The sequence below is a fragment of the Propithecus coquereli genome, unplaced genomic scaffold, assembly GCF_000956105.1.
Source record: "Propithecus coquereli isolate 6110/MARCELLA unplaced genomic scaffold, Pcoq_1.0 Scaffold131, whole genome shotgun sequence".
Taxonomy (NCBI): Eukaryota; Metazoa; Chordata; class Mammalia; order Primates; family Indriidae; genus Propithecus; species Propithecus coquereli.
The window spans coordinates 1499122-1518719 of NW_012137303.1; the positions used below are offsets into that span (position 1 = coordinate 1499122).

The following is a 19598-nucleotide window of genomic DNA, read 5'->3' on the forward strand; positions in this document are numbered from 1 at the left end:
AACAAATAAAAAAAAAACAATGAATAGACAGGCCAGGTCCCTACTTCACGGAGCAAAGTGTAATGGGGACAGAGAAACAACATGGGTTCTAATAAAATCTGAGACTGTATTTTAAAGAATATAAACAGTATGATTGATAGAATGTAATTTGAGGTGGGGAATGGAGAAAGGGAGCTAACTTTTTGGTTTCTCTTTTTATACTTTAAGTTATAAGCTAATACATGCTTAACACTTCACACACAGATGTTTATAAAAGTTAATCTCTCTTCATCCAATTCTAATTTCACTTCCCTGAGATAATTAACATGATGGGTTTTCTTCTACACCTTTCTCTATATTCATTTACTCTCATCAGTTGTGTGTGTGATTCTGTCTCATTGCATGATTGTTTTTGGTAGCTGCATCTTATTCCACAGTATAAATGGATGTTCCATGGTTTGCTTATGTCAACAGTATTCTTAGTTATGGTTATTAAGATGGTTTATAGGTATAATCAGAATTTTTTTTCTTTTGTTTCTCATTACAGTGTTGAAAAAGAGTCCTTACGCCTATAACCTTACATAGAGGGGTCTTTATTTCTAGATGCTAGACATTCCCCCTTCCCAAGTATCTATTAAAAAAGTTTAATAGATATTGCCAGGACAAATTTTCAAAGACCATTTGACACTGGCAATTCTTCATCCTCAACAGTCCTGAATATTACTGGTTTTAGTGGTTGTCTAAGGTAAGAAATGGTATCCTTTTGTTGCACTAATATGCATAACTTAACTATTAGGAAGAGTAACAGTTTTGGGGTTTTTTTTGTTTTTCATATGTATTGGCCATTTGAATTTAATAAAGGACATAAAATACCCTGTTTAATCATATTTTATGTTATTTGTTGTTTGCCTTTTTCCTAACAGCTTGCAGTTCTTTGTAAATTGAGGTCATTAACCTTATATATGTTTTGCAAATCCTTTATCCCAATTTATCGCTCATTTTTTACTACTTTATTTCCATATACTGTGTCTTAAACCTCTTTTTGGCCTATATGGTCTGTGTCCTTTCCTATACAGCTTTTGTGTCCTCCCCAAAATACACACACACACACACACACACACGTGGTATACAAAGTGTCTTCTAAAATGTCTTCTGATATTTGTATTTCGTATGTTTAGATCTTTAATACACCTAGGCAGGTCTATTTTACATAGGCTTGTCTGAGAAACAGCTGAGACTTGAAGGGTGAAAATGAGCTCACCAGAAGAAAAGTCAAAGGACAGGCATTTCAGATAATGAGTCACAATGTGATGTGAATGTGATGTCACAATGTGAACATCTTGAGGCAGCAGACTTAGCTGTTTGGTGGAAAGAGAGAGCTGCGTGGCTAGAACAAGCAAAGGAGATGAAGTCAGAAAGGTGGACAGTGGCCAGAGGTGGTCATGTGTGGTCCCTCAGGTCCTGGTAAGGAGTATGAAGAATGAATTAAGACATGTATTGGTGGTGTAGGTGATGTGACTCACAGTTTGTGTTTGTGGAGATGAAGGAAAAGCAGCAAGTCTCACTCCTAGAATGTTGGATTGAATAAACGAATTTATGTTAGTGTCATTTACTGAGTTAGGAGGACTGGAAGGTATAACAGGCCTAGGGATCATAATGTTAAATCTTGTGTCTTGGTAGTATTCAGGTTGAGAGACCTGTTAGAGTTCCAAATGAATATGTCAAGTAAAAATTTAAATACATACATTTGCATTTCAGGAAAGAGATCAGGGCTGGAGATGTAAAATTGGAGGTTTATTACATATAGATGGTCTTTCCAAGTGTAGTATTGATGAACCCCATCAAGGTGACAAAGCAAAGAACAGGAACCAGAAATAAGCTCCAAGTTTCTAAAATTTAAACCATATTACAATCCAGTCATTGTGACATGAATATTTAATGCAAGGACAATTTGTTGTAGAATAAAGGCCTTTCAGCTATGGCTATTAACAAATACAGGAAAGAATGGACATGGTCATCTGCCTGGTATCCGTGGGATTACCTATATGCCAGGAAGAGAGTCTCACCAAAAACTGACCCTGCTGACACCTTGATCTCAGACTTCGAGCCTCCAGAATTGTGAGAAAATAAATTTCTCTGGTTTAAGCCACTGGTATGTGATATGTTGTTATGGCAGCCCAAGGAGACTAAGGTAGATTTGGTGTCAAGAAGTGGAGTGCTGCTACAACAGATACCTAAATATGTGAAAGTGGCTTTGGAACTGAGTGATGGGTAGAAGCTAGATGAGTTTTGAGGTCCATGCTAGAAAAAGCCAAAGGGACTATTGGTAGAAATATGGATGTTAAAGGCAATTCTTGTAAGGGCTCAGAAAGAAAAGAGGAGAACTAGAGAGAAAGTTTCCGTTTTCTTAGAGAATACATAAATAATCATGAATGAATGTTGGTTAAAATATGAACATTAAAGGCCATTCTGGTGAAGTCTCAGATGGAAATGAGGGACAGATTATTGGAAACTGGAAGAAAAGTAATCCTTGTTATAAAATGGTAAAGAACTTGGCTGAACTATGTTCTAGTACATATTTAGCAGAAGAGATTTCTAAGCAAAGTATTGAAGGTATGGTGTAGGTCCGCCTTACTGCTTATAGTAAAATGTAGGAGAAAAGAGATGAATTGAAAAAGGAATTTTTAAGCAAAAAGGAATCAGAATTTGGAGATTTTGAGAAGTCTCACCCTATCCGTACTATAAAAAAATTGAGAAAGCTTTTCTTGAAGAGGTATGGTTGAACAACCATTTGATAAAGAGATAATGGGTCCAACTCATGAACATAATCAGCCATCTCAACAGAAGTCAGGAAGGGATATGGGATTATAACAGCAGAGACATTGCCAGTTTGGACTAAATTAGAGAAAATGCAAAGGAATGAAGAAGTTTGTCAGACTTTTTGGATTCTACAGGACACTGCCAGATAGTTAATATGTACTATCCTTCAAGAAAGGGGAAGAAGGACCCCAAAGGCAATTAAGAGATCATTAGGGTTGCCACTCCTACCTCAGACTCAGAGTGCCCAGGCAGAGACAGGGTAGGAGTAAGAGTGGGTAGGAAAGGCAGACTCCACCTTAGTTTCAAGGATGAAGGATGCCGACAAAGCTGTGTGGGAGACTTACTCACAGAGAGCTTCCCCCTATGGGACCCCACCAAACTGAAGGGTGGGGCTTCAGGCAAAGCAAAAGGAGTAGGCCACCGCCAGAGTTGTGGAGGTGACTCTGCAACACCAGTGGGCCTGGAAGTCAGAGCATTAAGTCAAAGATTATTGTCAAGCCTTAAGATCTAATGGACTTTGTCTTGCCAGGTTTTAGTCTTGATTAGGGCTCATCACCCCTTCCTTCTTTTCTATTTCTCCCTTTTGGAATGGGGAATTTCTATTCTACACCTGTCCTACCATTGTATTTTAGAAGAATGTAACTTGTCTGGTTTTACAGGTTCAGAGGAATTTTACCTCAGGATGAATTGTGCCTTGAGTCTCACCATATCTGATTTAGATATTTAGATGACACTTTGGACTTTAGAATTGATGCTAGAATGAGTTAAAACTTTGGGGGCTATTCGGATGGAATGAATGGATCTTGCATGGAAGACGGACTTAAGTTTTGGTGGGCCAAGGGTGGAATGTTATGGACTGAACTGTGTCCCCCAAAATTCATATATTGTAGCCCTAAACCCCAATGTGACTCTATTTGGAAATAGGACCTTTAGGGGGAATTAAAGTTAAGTAACTTGTATTTATTTGACCTACTAAATAGATGAAATACAAAGTTTTGTTACTGGATCTCAGAGAAGAAAAATTTAAACAAGTCTTTATCTACTTTCCTCACAATCAGTTTATCAACTCCTGTAGCTCTTTACCAAATCATCTTCCTACCTGTTCCTTTGTTTCACTTGTCAGACCTTAAATCAAAAGTGTACCAGCTTTTTATCTGGGCTTACAGTATAAACATATTGTCAAGATTCACCCCTCTTCTGTTAAAGTAGATTCCGGGGAAAATTACCTCTGGTGCTTCCCTTAAGTTCCTCAGAGTTTAGAATGCCATTAGTAACATTCTGCTATGTGGACAAAGTTCACCCATTATGGTTTTTTTGTTGTTGTTGTTGTTACTGTTTCCATCTTTCCAACAATAATCTCTTAAGAGAGAGGTGATTATAGAACAGCCAGCAGTTAGAAGTACTGGCTTCCTGGCCTTGGAATTTAGACAACTTAGACAACAAATTTAGAACTTGTTTAAGTTCTGTTCCTTAGTTTCCTCATCTTTAAATTCAGAATAGAGCTAGAACCTACCTCTAGGATTGTTGGATTAAACAAATTAATATGTTGGAAGTACACAGAAATGTGCCTAGCACACAGTAACTGTCTAAATACATAATCTTTCTTGATCAGCCTGTGTTCTAATTTCAAAATCCACACTGCCAAGCTAGGTTCTTTTCACGGCAAGGGGAGCAAAGGCATGCCTGAAGAGATGGAAACAGGAAAAGGTTGAGCAACTCTGCCAAGGTCATGCACCTGTTGGAAGTTGTGTTGAAAGGCAATTTGACACGTAAATGAAAATGACCCCAAGGCTGATATGAAGCAATTCTTGACCTAAGGATCTACGATCTCCAACATGAAGGAAATACTAGGAGGAAAGACTGGTTCTCACAAGCCCATCGGGCCCAGGAGCCTGGTGAGGCCAGCCCTCCCAAGTCTGATGACTCAGCCTAGCTGTTCATTAGAATCATTGCAACTTTAAAAACTCCTCGAGAAATTCTAACGTGTGGCCATCAAGGTGATCACTTGTTTTTCTGCCACTTTGCCTTCACCCTAAGTCCTGGACACCCAATCCTTTTCCTTTGAGGGTGGTTGCAGTGAAGGAGGTGAAGAGAGGGAGGAAGGGAAGAGGCTGGACCCGCCCCAAACCGGTATCAGTATCGGGAAAGTAGGAGGCCAGTCCACAGGAAGCATATCCTTGAATTAAAAAAAAAAAAAAAATTTCTCCCGGTAGGCACTCGGAATTCCAGGCAAACCGCTTCAGTGAAGCTCCAGGAGTACTGACTAAGTGGCTGCATCTGCTTGGCTACTCTGAGCAGCCGAGCGATGAAGCGTGGGCAAGACTTAACCCCCAAGTTGAGTCGGTTAAGGCTTGCCCACTCTTCTCTGCCCACTCTTTCCCTGCCAATGCACAAACCGAGTCATCCAGAAGAAAAACTTGCTGAGACTCAAAAAATGCGGGAAAATAGGACCCTAGCAGTTCTTTCACGGTTCCAGATCTCTCTTCTTCTGGTTGGAGCAGCTATTTCCAGATCCCTAGCAGCAAAGGTTTGGGGGAGGCCTCTGGCTCCACTGTGCTTTTCTGGCTGCGTCAGGAACCTAAGCACAAGTCTCAAGACAACAATAGTATTAACTCCAGTTCGTGTGAATGTCAAACTCTTCCAAGTTAACGGTATTAGGTTGTTTAACTGGCACAATCTACACCCGATTTACGGATAAAATTTCGGTTTCAGAGATTAGAAATCGGCTGAATCTTACAACTGGTAAATGGAAGAGCTCCTATTCCAATCTATGTTCAGTCTGTTGTAAAATACCACATACCAAATCCGAGTTATCAATTTTAGAGACCCCTTTCAGGGTCCTGTTTAAATTTTAGACTGCACTTTGAACATTAACACAAGTAGACCCTGGAACGTAACAGAACTAGAAAAGGCGGGCTGCCGTGCAGCCTAAAACGAGAACAAATCCAAGAGGGTCTAGCCAGAGAACAGGAAAGGTTAACGGTTAGGTTACCTTGAAGAACTTCTGAACACTTATTTAAAGGAGTAAGAACGAAAGTTTCAGACCACAGGGCATCTCCGCATTTAAGCTGTAGTTAGGAATTACTGACCATAGTCAACCACTCAACCTTGGAAAATGCGTCCAGAAGAGCACTTACTTCGTGAAGAACTATTTCCCACAGGTAAAATATTTTTCCATTTCTATACACTCAGCCTTATTCCAAAAATCTCAAAGCGAGAATATAACTAGTTATCCTAGCTTTATTATAGCTAACTTACCTTAATATTTTTCCTTTTTATCTAAACAGTGAGTTTAGCTCTTCCTTTGAAAGGGTGGGGGGGCTCTGAAAAGAGCCTTTGGGTTTGATAGCCTTTCCGGAAATTCAGATGCCTGTCAAATCACTTGCCCTTGGCCTTATGATGGCTCTCGGTCTTCTTGGGCAGCAGCACGGCCTGGATGTTGGGAAGGACACCGCCCTGTGCAATAGTCACTCGGCCAAGAAGCTTGTTGAGCTCCTCGTCGTTACGGATGGCCAACTGCAGGTGGCGCGGGATGATGCGTGTTTTCTTGTTGTCACGAGCCGCGTTGCCAGCCAGCTCCAGGATCTCGGCGGTCAGATACTCCAGTACCGCTGCCAGGTACACTGGCGCGCCGGCCCCCACACGCTCTGCGTAATTGCCCTTGCGGAGGAGGCGGTGGACACGGCCCACGGGAAACTGTAGACCTGCACGAGAAGAACGAGACTTCGCTTTAGCACGAGCTTTGCCTCCTTGCTTGCCTCGGCCAGACATCGTAAACAAACAAAAATACTAGACACCTAAGCTCCTGAAAATAAGCGAGATCTGGAAGTGTGTGAAACATGGCTGCTTTTATAGGTATTTCCTGGGGAGTAACTCCGATTGTCTGATTGGCTAGGAGAGAGTGTCAGACAAGTAGCCAATAGAAAAGCTGTATTTCCATACTTCATTTGCATAGTTCAGCCCCTGGATGACAACTCCGCTGCTTGTCTTCCAATTAACTAAGCTGACCTCAGAATCCCTCATTAGCATAAAAGCCCTATAAGTAGCAGAAATCTGGTCATTTGGCCCACACTTCTGGTGTTGTAAGAGTTTAAAATGCCTGAGCCAGCTAAGTCTGCTCCTGCTCCGAAGAAAGGCTCTAAGAAGGCTGTGACCAAGGCCCAGAAGAAAGACGGCAAGAAACGCAAGCGCAGCCGCAAAGAGAGCTACTCCGTGTATGTCTACAAGGTGCTGAAGCAGGTCCACCCCGACACCGGCATCTCATCCAAGGCCATGGGCATCATGAATTCATTTGTCAACGATATTTTCGAGCGCATCGCGGGCGAGGCTTCTCGCCTAGCGCATTACAACAAGCGCTCGACCATCACTTCTAGGGAGATTCAGACGGCAGTGCGCCTGCTGCTGCCGGGAGAGCTGGCCAAACATGCCGTGTCCGAGGGCACCAAAGCTGTCACCAAGTACACCAGCTCCAAATAAATTTTTCAAGTAAGCGTCTGCCCCCTTAATTCCAAAGGCTCTTTTAAGAGCCACCCCCATATCCACAAAGAGAGCTGTGACCAGTAGATTTAGTTTCGGGGTATGTTGAGAGGGGTCGGCAGTGAGCATTATTTTTGTAACTTTAAATGAATCGTGAGCCCTGAAAGGGAGTATTCAAAATGAATCCTAACCGACTAACAGCCTAAATTCAAAATGGAGCCAAGCGGCCATTTACAGACTAGACACCACACACGTACTCTACGTTCCCACAAGAAACGACACATTGGTGTGACTTGAGTACAGTCGTAGCCGTTACTGTTTACCCCTCCTTAAAGCGAGGGCTGCTGGGAAAGCTGTTTGTCTCACTCGTTTACATAGCGGACCGGAGTGAGAACCTGGGCAGGAACTTTTTTACCGATAAGCTTAACTCTGCTGTGCTCTTTTCGAGCACACGTTCGTTCTTCCAGATTTGCAAACTGTTGCGGTAATAAAGTCTTCTAACCTAATTTTTCTTTCTCAATAGTTTTGTTAGCGGGACTAAAGTAGTACAGAACTAATTTTGATGTAAACAGTTGGCAAATTCTGCTTTATCTATCGTCGTCCTCTATTCAATTGGCTTATCTACTTAAGATTCAAACCAACGCTTGTTTTTTGAACCCCAGTGCTCAGTCTCTGCCAAAATTGGTCTGGTGTTGTCTGAACGTTGTGTCTTAAATTTAAGCTTCGTAGGTGGCTGGTAAAATGCAGAAATTGTTGAAAAGCTCTCATTTAGGAGAGGCCAGCTCAAAGTGCTGGATGAATTGACAAGCCTCCACTGGAGACTAACTGAAGGCAATTAAGCTGGACTGGAGGTGGGGGAAAAGGAGGGAGTAGCTTTAAACTTGGCATACACTGTATGTTTCCTTAGAGAACCTTCCCCTCCCGGAAAACTGCAGTCCGTTTTATAGGCTGGCAAATGCCATCTTCCTTGAAGCACTTTACTCATGATCTTTGTTTCCGACGAAGATTTTAAGATGAAAGAGTAGAAGCACTTTACCTATTTTATTCAAGCCTAGAACACATTTTCGGCAGTTAAAACTGGTTTGCTTTCTCCATTAAAAATGGAAAATAATTTATTTAAAAAGATTTTTTAAAGTAATTTTAGATAAATACTATGTGATTTAGGTTGCAAAATTGCTTAACGTTAAGAACTCTGTGATCTTAAATCTGCAGTTTTCTTTGACACCTGGAAAGTATAATAAACTAAGGCCAGTCTTTGGTGCCAGACAAGCCTCCAATTGAACACTGCTCTGCTCTGCTCTGCAATCACTAGCTACCTTACCTGAATGATTTATTTGAGTTCTGATAAGAATTGATGCAGCACTGAACTAATTAAGGTGGTAGCCCAGATGCTGGACACTGACAGATGCTTGTCGCACGTGTTCCACGGCCAAACTCAAGATTTCCGGAGTCTCACAGCTGAATTATTTTTTCTATGCCTCTACTCAAGGACTTGTGTCCAATCCTGAATGACCCCTCTCCTAACTGCCAACTAATCAGTTTAACCAAAAACTGCAAACAAGATTCACTGTTTCCCAGACCAATTTCAGTGTTTTTTGCCCCCTACCTTCCCCTTTCTCTTATATAAATTCTGCTTTTGCCTGTGTTGGATGAAATTGCTTGTTCTCTCTTCGATACAAGTAAACGGTAGGCTGATCATTAACTCCTTGATCATTTATTTCTGGAGGTTCCACCAAGACATTGTTTACCTGACTCCTGCAATAGGAGCCAACAGAAATGTGTGGCCTGAAAATACACCTTGTTCAGCCCTGGGCCCATTGAGTTTTCTGTCCACCTTACCCTGGCTTTTGCATGCTAAAATTTTATTGCCCAGATTTGCTTCTTGTCTTGGTTATTCTGATTACACTTGGCAGGTTGGGTACATATTGGTAGCAGTAGTGGCAGTTTAGTTACGGTTTTATGGCCACATCATTAAGTGATTAGTCATTGTCAAAGACAGAAAATCTGGTTCATTTATTAATCTTTTTTGGGTTGTTTGTGTTTAAAGATGTTGATATTCTCTGTATTTGAGAACACAGGGTCAGAGATTTGTTTTGCTTTCTGGCCTTTAATGAAATCCACTATGTTTGGTGTTTTGTGTTTGTATGCCTTTTTCCTCCTTCCAAAACTTTTTTCGTGTTTACTCATTCTGAGTCCAAATAATTGTCAATATCTGCAAAAATTGCATTTCTGTGTCAAAGATAATATAAAATGGCTGCCTATGCTAACTTTTGACTTTAAAAAATGTTAGGACTAACAATAGACTTAGGACTAGACAGAAACCAAGGAAACTGAATGTCTTGTCTCTTTAATTACTATGCCAAAGCCTCTAAAGGTTACAATTCAGTAATTCCAAATTATTGTCCCTTCAGGCTCTTTAAGTAAGGTTAGAAATGAGAGAAGAAATATGATGTTATTATAAATTGGGCAATTGAATCAGAAAAAAAAGTACTTCCAATACCCATATAAAACAAAGACATAATATTTTCTAAACCTTAATTAGAGTTTATTGTAAGGCATATGACACTGGAAACTAGAATTTTCTACCACTGTTAGAAAGGAATCAGAGACTTAATTATATTCTCAGCTGTTTATTAACTCTTTTAAAGGAAAGTTTAACTGAGAGTTTAATTAGTGGTCTTAGTTAACAGGATAAAGTATAAGGAAAAAAAACAGAAATACTACACTATTTTTAAACAACTTAAACATTTTAATACTTGGTATATAATTTTATAGGGAAAAACACATAATATTTCTAATCAAGATTACTGTTTGGACAAATTCTCTAGCTTAATTTTCAAAATAGTTTTTTTATTATTATCATAATGTAAAAATAATGTTACCATAATATTCTAGTTTACACAAGTCTAGGGTTCATTTTGTAAAAAAAGAAGAAGAAACAAAAAACAAAAAAAATGAATTAATTTTAATTTGCTAAATTTCTTCCACTAGGTTTACTGGTTAGATGAATTAACATCACTTTATTTATAATTTTAAAATTGTAAATTATGAATTAAACTAATGGAATTAATTTTTATCATGTCACAAATTATAAGGACTCAATATGTCTGTCAGCTTACATACTGAATTCACAATCTATGATAACTTTAAGAATTTAGATGAATATTAAATTGAGTAAATTAATGTTTAATCTTGGACACCTGGATAATTTCTAAATTGGAGGAACAAAATATAAATCACTAAAAAGTTTACTCTTTGCCAGTACCATTTTACACAGTTTAGAACCGTCAATTAACAGGTTATAGAACATATGGTTGCCTTAGAAAAATGACAATAGATACTCTAGCTTTTGCCACTTTGGATTTGTAAAAGGGATATGTAATGTATATGTGTGGCCCCAGAGGACCAGCAGGTCTTGGGTGACCGTCTTCCTTTTTCCTTGTGCCTAAGGGAATACAGTCACCTCCCTTGTGTAATTTAAGAGCTGTTAATTGAAGAAGCTCTGACTCTACCAGGTACTATTCTAGCTACAGAGAAACACACATGAGCCTACAACATAATGGCTATGTTTAGTCTTTATTTCTTAAGAAAATTTTTATTGTTTGTTAATGTAGTAAATTGAAATTAATATATTGTCATTCTAAATTAAGACTGCAATCTTTTTCTTGTTTTTATATACCATGATTGATGTTCATGTCTTAATGTAATAACCAATTTTCTTACAACTTTATTTTTTACCTATACTAAATTCAAGCTCAAAATTCAAAGTAATAAAACTTTTAAGATGCATTTTACATTAAAGTTAACTCTGGGTTTTCCTTGATAGCCACTGGGTAGTCAATGATTTATTCCCATACCTTAATGAAAGAAGGATGCAAAGTAATTTGACATATTTGTATTTTTCACATTTCACTTGCAAAATTATTATTCAGTCTTTTTTTTACGTAACTCTTAAATGTTGTTCCAATCTAAATCCAGCTTCCAGACCTCCTTCTGATAAAGGTGAATCTCATGACTTTCTAACAGCCGTTATCCCACTAAATCTGTTTCATTCTGGTTTGTCTAATGTTCAACCCTAATTACAATCTGAAGAATAATCAAAATATACATTTTACTGTTATGTGCTAACTTAAATATTCCGTAAACAATAACTCAGTCCACTTAACAGCTCAGATATGAGAATGTCACTTTGCTCAAGGCTTAATGACAGATACACTAACAGTAGATATGTCTGGGGGTTGTTCGTTACTTTAACTTGCATGAGAACAAAGGGATTTTCTAACTTATTCCAACAGCTCAATAAATATGGGAGGAAGGTGGATAATGATTCATGGAAAACAAAGGGACAACTAAAGGAAATCTTAGTAGTTAAAATTAAAGGCAATGCAAAAGAAAATGTCCTGAATTCTATGCAAAAAATAGCCCTAATGCTTTTATCACCATTAGTAGTATAATGACAATTGTCTAGTCTGATTTCCAAATTAGAAAAAAATAAAATCCAATACGACCAGCCCCCTTAACAAAATTGAACTATCTCAAATCTCATACTGCTTGGTGTCATCCAACCGTCTCCAGACTTCATAATCATGTAACAACAAATAACTCCAAAAGCAAAGAAAAACTAGTTCAAATTTTATAAAAATGTTGATTAGCCCAAAGACTTGATAAGTAACTGAATCTTCCCTTATCTATAATTATTATAAATTGAAAAACTATAAAGACAGGGCAGTACTTCAATGCCATACCTCAAGAACCACAATATTAGCAGGCTGGGTGCAATAGCTCACACCTATAATCCCAGCAGTTTGGGAGTTTGAGATATGAATTTTGTTTTTTCCAGCTAAGAATGCCTTCAGTACTTTTAAATGATAAAAAAAATGAGATCATAGGTAACATACTTTAATATATATATAAAAGTATACTTACTAGACAGATCACATCAGTCCACATCATTTCCTAACTACTGAGAAGATTGCGCCAGACAATTTAAAGTAAAATTTGCCAAAGAGTTTAAATTTACTGTGCCAAAATTTTACTCCTAACCCTAGTAATAATGATAATGGTATAATGGTCTATACCCAAAGATACCTATAAATTCTCACCATTTGAAATTTCACTAAAAGACCCATGAGACTTGGTTTTTCACCTCTTTTGACATGTTTCACCTTAGCCATACTGTCATATATCCAAAAAATGCAAGCTACATTTCTAAAAAGCATATATACGTACTATACAGCTAAAGACTATATTCAAAGACACTCTAACAGATGTCAACTTTATAACAACACTGGAAAGTGCCATTTTCAGTACTTTAAACAACAAATATTGCTTTTACACTTCAGAACAGATGGATATGTGCTTCTCAGTGTAAACACAATTAGAATCCTACTTGGATACACACTTCCACTGGAAACAAAATTCTGAGACTCATTAAGAGACCTTCAGAATTCTGGAAGTAGGAAATTTCCTCCTGAGAGACTATAGATCAAAATGAGTTCTAGACCAAACAACCTCTTCCTTCTTTTTCCTGTGGTACTATTCTGTTTTATTCTTTTCTCCATTATTAGTCTTCCCAGAGTCTCAATCTTTAAGAGTCTGGCATGCTAACTTTTTACACGTTTTTCACAAGGACCTTTATACCCTGACTAAAAATTCCTAAACAAGAATGTATGTTACATAATTTATTTCTGACTGTGGCCTGAAATAGAGTTGAAATAATCAATTAGGAAAATTGAACTTGTTTAACTGAAGTTGACCAAACTGACCTTTGAGACCTATTCTCCTAAGATAAGCTAATTAAATTCTTAAAGACAATAAGGATTTCAAATAATTCTTATAATATTTGTGATTGCATTCATTTAACTTTTTTTGGCCCTTCTTTTTTGTCTAATATACAGATGATTACATGTTGTTACAAAGCCATTGTCAATCAAAGACTAAAACCCACATGGTTCAGCTCACTCCTTTTTGTGCCCAAAATGGGGGAGTTGAGAAATTCTGGTGCCAGAAATTTCTATCATAGCCCTCCTAAGAAATGTTCGAGTGTTAGTGGAAAATATTACAGAGACAGCCTGTCACAATGCTGCACAACCAATCTTAAGAGTTTCTAGAGAATCATTAATTGTTTTCTTTTAAAAATTGTCTTCATTTATTCAAGGGCAGACTATCGATACCAAACTCTTTTCTACTGAAAATCATTATTTATGTCCTTAGGAATATGCCTTTAGAGTATATGGGCAAACAAAATATCCTATTTCTAGAGAGTCTACGGGGTTTTCTCACTGTTTCTATTATACAAGTTATTCTTTTTTTAAATTTTGTTGTATCAAATCAATTGATTGCTTGATATACTTTGTGTACAAGTAAACAATGTGCTAATAATTAACTAAATGTGTTACTGTTTAACCAACTCAAATATCCTGAGCTTTTAGTAATAATTACCTAAACATAAAGATGAGATGAGAATAAAAGTAGCAAATATAAAATACTTATGCCAGAAATGATATCATGCCAGTAACATGGCTGCACAGCATTGCTCCATGATGAAAAAAGTAAAGTCTCTGAACACAGAATCTTCAAGTTTGACTCCCAGATCACCACTTATTAGCTGTGAGACTTTGAGGTGAGTCATTTAATCTCTCTGTGCCTCAATATCCTCTTCTGTACCATGCGGATGGTGGTAATAACACCTATATTCAAGAATTGTGCCAGGAATAAAGATCTTTAATGCTTATAAAGCACTGTTTGCTCCTGTTTGACAAATTTTATTTATAACCATCCTACACTCCTAAAAGAACTTGAAGCAATTTATGACTAAAGACCTTGGTAGGAGTTGGCCTTTCGTAAATGATAGGAATTTCACAAATTGATATAAAAATTCCAGCTGATTGTATTGTGTTTACCTTGGTCCAACAGGTTGAGGGAACAAAAGGGTGTACATAATTAGCACTTTGCCAGACAGTCCCAGTTGTCCTAAATTAAAAGATATTAAAAATTAGTCAGCTTTTCCAAATTTTCACCCTGTGCAATCCTGGATGACTAAGAATAAAATTAAATTGGACAGAGTATACAGCTGCCTGTGACCTTTCGTAGGAGATATTCTAGGATCTTACTGAATTCTTTGGGCTCTGAAAATCAGCTTGACATATTCTCAAGTACTATGGGTTCATTATAAACTAGAGAAAAGGTAATAAATCTGGAGAATGAGCTAGTTTCTTTCTACCCCCTGACCTCAGTTCTGAGAAGAATAAAATAATAATAATAATAGTAATGGGACTTTGGTTGGCTCATTTAAAGACTCATGTAATATTATTATCCAATGAGCAGTCTGTAGAATAATTAATAGATAAGGCTGCATCTCGCTATGGTTGTCCATGCCTTGGTATTAGATCTCCTTGTTACTGGCTCAGAAGGGATAAAGGAACAAAAATGATGGTGCTCATCTCATTCTATGAGGAGACAGACATATCTACAGGAGGCAACCCTGGAGTAAAATCTTGTCCTCATCAGTTACAACCCTAGACCTGTCCTCTGACCACATCAAGTACTCCCAACAGTAAAAGAATTGGATTCAAGAACAATAAGAATAAACTTTTCTCACCTTTTGAATAATTTTTTAATTTGAATTTTTTTAATGTCACTTACCTGACTTGGAAAGAATTTTTTTATTTTTTATTTTTTTTTTTTTGTGGAGATGAGATCTCACTATGTTGCTCATGCTGGTCTCAAACTTCTGACCTCAATCAGTCCTCCAACCTCAGTCTCCCAAAGTGCTAGGATTACAGGCACGATCACCTTTCCTAGTCCTCACTTTTCTTTTCTCCCTCCTCTCCTCCCTTTCTCCCTTCCTTTATTTTTTGTTCTTAATTTTCTTCTCACATTTTTCTCTATTATTGGCCCAAACTCAGCTACAGGATAAAACATAAAAATACTGAAAATTGTAATGTGCCCCTTTTATTGTTGGGCTTTACTTAAACAATTGGAGTGATGGACCTTGAGTACTAGATTTTAAAACACCCATACATTTGGGCTTTAATGCACTGAAATATATTTCTAAAAATTAAAAAATAAAATTGTGTATTTAAGAGTTCTGCAGAGACAATACAGGTTCTGTTTTTTTTTTTCATTTTTATTTTTTTTATATGTCTTCTTCCAAATATGACTACATTAATTCAAAGGTTCTGCTATCTTGAATGGTAGAAAACCTGCTAGCCTCAAGGGTGGCTCAAAGATGCCCAGCAGGCAGCAGAGTAAGAGCTTGGAGGGTAGAATGCTCAGGGTTCTAGGCTCTAAGAATCAGAGATTGAACTTGACCCAGTCAATTCTAGATATAAATACGGCTGAGTGGATTGGGAATTTTAATCAGCTGGAAATGAGGAGAAGGGGCAATAGGGCCTCCATCCTGCTTACATTTGAGCGGGAGGGTCATGGGTGGTCTGGAATGGTCCTGAAAGAGCTTAATCTTGCCTTTAGGATACTCCAAACACAAACATGGCTTGACAGGCTTTTCCCCTGCCCATTGTGCTCCTCTCTCTGCCATGCTGTTTACAGAAGCCACATATATGCACACCCAACTTTTCCTGGTTTCCTGCTCTTCACATGTGCTGGAACTCCTTTTTTGATATATGTATATTTTTTCTCTTTCCCATCTGGCAAATTCCTACTCATTTTGCAGCCATTAGCTTGGGCATTGCCTTCCCTGGGTGGTATCTCTGACCACCTCCTCCCAACTGCTCTGTGTAACCATTGCACAATCTTCCCTCAATTGTCATTACTTGTCTAGTTGTCACCCTCAAGAGGTTCTGAGCTCTGATTTGGTCACCACAATATCCCTAGGGGCTATCACTGAGCCGCATTTTTGGTGTACCACCACATCACTGGTACACAAAAATGATTGAATTTATCAACTCATTCTATAAATTTTTTGCATGCATGCTATGTGTCAAGCACTGTTCTACATTTGCATATGTCAGTGAAAAACATCACAAAGTCTTTGCCCTCGGAGAGCTAGGACTCTAGTAGAGTAAGACAGAAAAACAATAAATAAGCAAAATGTTTGGTCTATTACAAGGTGAGTGTCATGGAGAAAAACAAAAAAACAGAGCAGGATTAGGGAGATGAGGACTATGTAAGGGTGGGGGAATTGCACTGATTATCCAATGAATGAAATGCTGAGCGTGAGACTCCAATAGCTGAGGGTCTCAAGGGAACCAGCTAGTGTATCAAAAGTTCTGAAGTGTTGAGGTTTGCTAGGGGATAATGTACGTTAAACATCGAATAGAAGACTAGATCTGGGATTAAGGCCTGGGCAAGATAGGCTGGTGGGGATCTGTGCTATTATGGATGGCCATGTTGAGTCTGTTTCAATAGATAAAGCTCAAATCAAAACAAGGTAAGTAAGCAGGGCAGGTGGCAAGTGCCTGTAGTCCCAGCTATCAGGGAGGCGGAAACAGGAAGATCCCTCGAGCCCAGGAGTTTGAGTCCGGCCTGCACAACACGGCAAGACCCCATCTCTTAAACAAAACAAAACACAAAATAAGTAACACTTGCTGTTGTATTAAACAGACCCTAAAACTTAGGTCTAAACACAATAACAGTTTATTACTCCATTATATTGTATAACGCTCACTTCCATGGTCTTTCAGGGACAAGGTCTCCTTCCATCTTGTACCTTCAGCATCCTGGGGTCTCAAAGATCTCTGCTGGAGCCTCAGCATCGGAACCACAGACTGAGGTAGAAAGAAAAATTTATGAAACTTATGAAAGAGATTCTCATAAGTCAGGCCTAGAAGTAGCACACATTATTTCTGCCCACCTTTGGGACAGAATTGTCACTGCCCCACTTACCCACCAAGCAAGCAGGGAATGCAAACTGGCTGTGTGCCCAGGCCGAAAAACAAACAAGTCTTCATGGATGAATTTTCTGGCTGCAAATTCTGTCTGTTATCTTGCCTAGTTCTTTGTACTTCACCTCTTATGCTTTTCCTTTTCCCTCTTCCTCTAACCCTTTGTACCTTTTAAAAGGTCTCACAATAACTTCTCATTGGCCAGTTACAACATCTAGCACAGAGAGAATGTAGACAGAGTCTTGGGATGATCTAAGGAGGGGTTTCTTCCCTCTCACCCTGAAGGACCATCATCTGGCTCTTATACCTTCAGCTGCTCAGGAGCCATCTTCAGTGCCTGTCTCCTTGGAAAAGGACAAAGTCCCTACCCTCATGGAGCTTACATTTCAGCTGGGGAAAACAGACAGCAAACAATAGTTATTATAAATAATTATATAGACTGTGAGAAAGGGATAAGTGCTAGGAAAAGGGGAAAGAGAAAATAGGAAAAGGAGATTAGACATAGTAGACATGATAATATTCATATTAACATTAATGTAAATGCTTAATATAACAATAGTAGCTGGCCCTTTGTACGTACCAGGCACTATTCTAAGCAGTTTACTATATTAACTCAAGAAAGTACATAAGAATCCCTGCAGGGATGAACCAGTAGTAAAGAAAAGAAGAGAAATCAAAGCCCCATTGGTTCTACCTTTGAACTATTTTGAGTACCTTTTTCTCCTTCTCTAGTACCATTGTCAATGCCCTCATTAGGGGTGTGAGTTTGTGAGGTTAGGAGTAAAGTGAGCATGATCACATGGAGGGAGAGCTGTGGTTCCCACCAGCACAGTCCTTAAATTTGGTGCCTTTTCAACAGTGTTTAAGAGAACATGTGACACTTGAAATTGTCAAGACTACTACATTTGAACCAACCATGAGTCTATTACATATACCTTTGGAACATCACACCTTGAGTCAGCAGAGATGATCAAAGGAGACATCATGCCCCTCATCAACTAAACAGAGAGGACTGCTTCCCCCATTCCCACCCCTACTACCACCAGGCTTTGTTTCCAGGGAGATCTTTTTTAAAACCTACCTAAAAGTGACTTTGATTACTGTTTTTCAAGTACATGCAAAAGATATAGCAAAAGTCTCTGTCTTTATAAAGTGCAGTGATGTCTGGGTGTTAGCTGTGTAAAGCTTGAATCAAAATTATAAGCCCTCAGATTAGCTGAATGTGTGAACACTTGTCACAGAAACCTGTATGTCCTGGTCAGACTAATGTGTCATCCCACAGATATTAAAGGGGATTCCCTATTGTTGTAGTGTGGAGGGCGCGAACAGACCACAGGAGAATTCAATGAAGCCAAATTGAGAGTCTTTATTAGCTGGCCAGCAACCACCTCCGCCTGCATAAAAGCAGTACGAGAGGATGGCCCCATCTCAAGTTTCTACGAGGGTTTTATACTATTTTTGAGGGAGGCTACGTGACATAGGGCAGGTGTTCAGGGAACAAAAGCGGGGAGTGGAGTCTGGGTTGTGAGATACAAGGTCACAGGACATAGTTGCCCTCACAGATCTCTGGCACCCGAAGGCAGATTACAATCCTCAAAGCAAGCTGCAAGCAGGGTTACAGAAGCAGATGGCAGTCATTAGACAAAAGACTATTATTCTTTCAGTCTAGTCAGTCTAGCAACACTTCAACTATGTAGCTGTAATTTAGCCAGCCCCTGGCGTACTGCTTATTTCATTTATTAACCCCTTATTGTAAAGCTCTCAGCTCACCACATCTATTAAGCAAACCCTTCCTTCATTTCCCTGCATTGGATTTGGACACATGGAGAGCATTAAGTTTTGTCTTTATTAACTTGCCAAGATGAGGAGGAAGATGTATTTTGTAACACTCCAAGAAACAGACTAAATGTTTATTTGGGTGCTTTTCCACTAGGTATATTTCATTTGGCTTCACTTATTTGAAAGGAAGGTGGAGGTGAGGGACATGGGGGTGACTTACTCTGCCAGCAGCTCAGAGGGATGAGCTGATGAGAAGGGAAGTTTCTGGAAACTGTTACAATTGTCCCATGTGGGAATAAGAAACATGAACTCTTCAACCTATTGTCATGTAGGGACCTTCTGTATTCCTTACAGGCAGCTCCCCAGGGCTCACCAACAAACAGATTTTCCCATCTTGGACAATCCTTACCACCTGGCCTTTGTTGCTATGTCTCCTTTATGAAAGCCCTAATTCTTTTTCTCACCTGACAAATTCCTACCCTTCAAGACTTAGATCAAATGGAACTTCCAGGACACTGACTCGGTCACAATGAATGTGACCTGTATTTAAGAGAATACACAGGCCAGGCACGGTGGCTCACGCCTGTAATCCTAGCTCTCTGGGAGGCCGAGGCAGGCGGATTGTTTGAGCTCAGGAGTTCGAAACCACCCTGAGCAAGAGCGAGACCCCGTCTCTACTAAAAATAGAAAGAAATTAAT

General features: G+C 38.9%; 3 protein-coding genes across 3 annotated transcripts in view; 2 read left to right on the forward strand and 1 right to left on the reverse strand.

Moving 5' to 3' along the window:
* LOC105805678 (histone H2A type 1-C) overlaps positions 1–6616 on the reverse strand; it is a 9539-nt gene extending 2923 nt beyond the window's left edge. The window contains exon 1 of the mRNA XM_012638608.1: positions 6058–6616. Within this exon, the coding sequence (XP_012494062.1) occupies positions 6178–6570 (393 nt within the window). The 5' untranslated portion in view covers positions 6571–6616 and the 3' untranslated portion in view covers positions 6058–6177. The remainder of the gene's footprint in view (positions 1–6057) is intronic.
* The window catches only part of LOC105805634, a 153690-nt gene that overhangs the window by 51965 nt on the left and 82127 nt on the right, over positions 1–19598 (forward strand). The gene's annotated exons all lie outside the window — the stretch shown is intronic.
* Positions 6895–7275, forward strand: LOC105805692 (histone H2B type 1). Its single transcript, XM_012638625.1, has one exon. It carries the CDS (start codon positions 6895–6897, stop codon positions 7273–7275), a length of 381 nt encoding a protein of 126 aa, XP_012494079.1.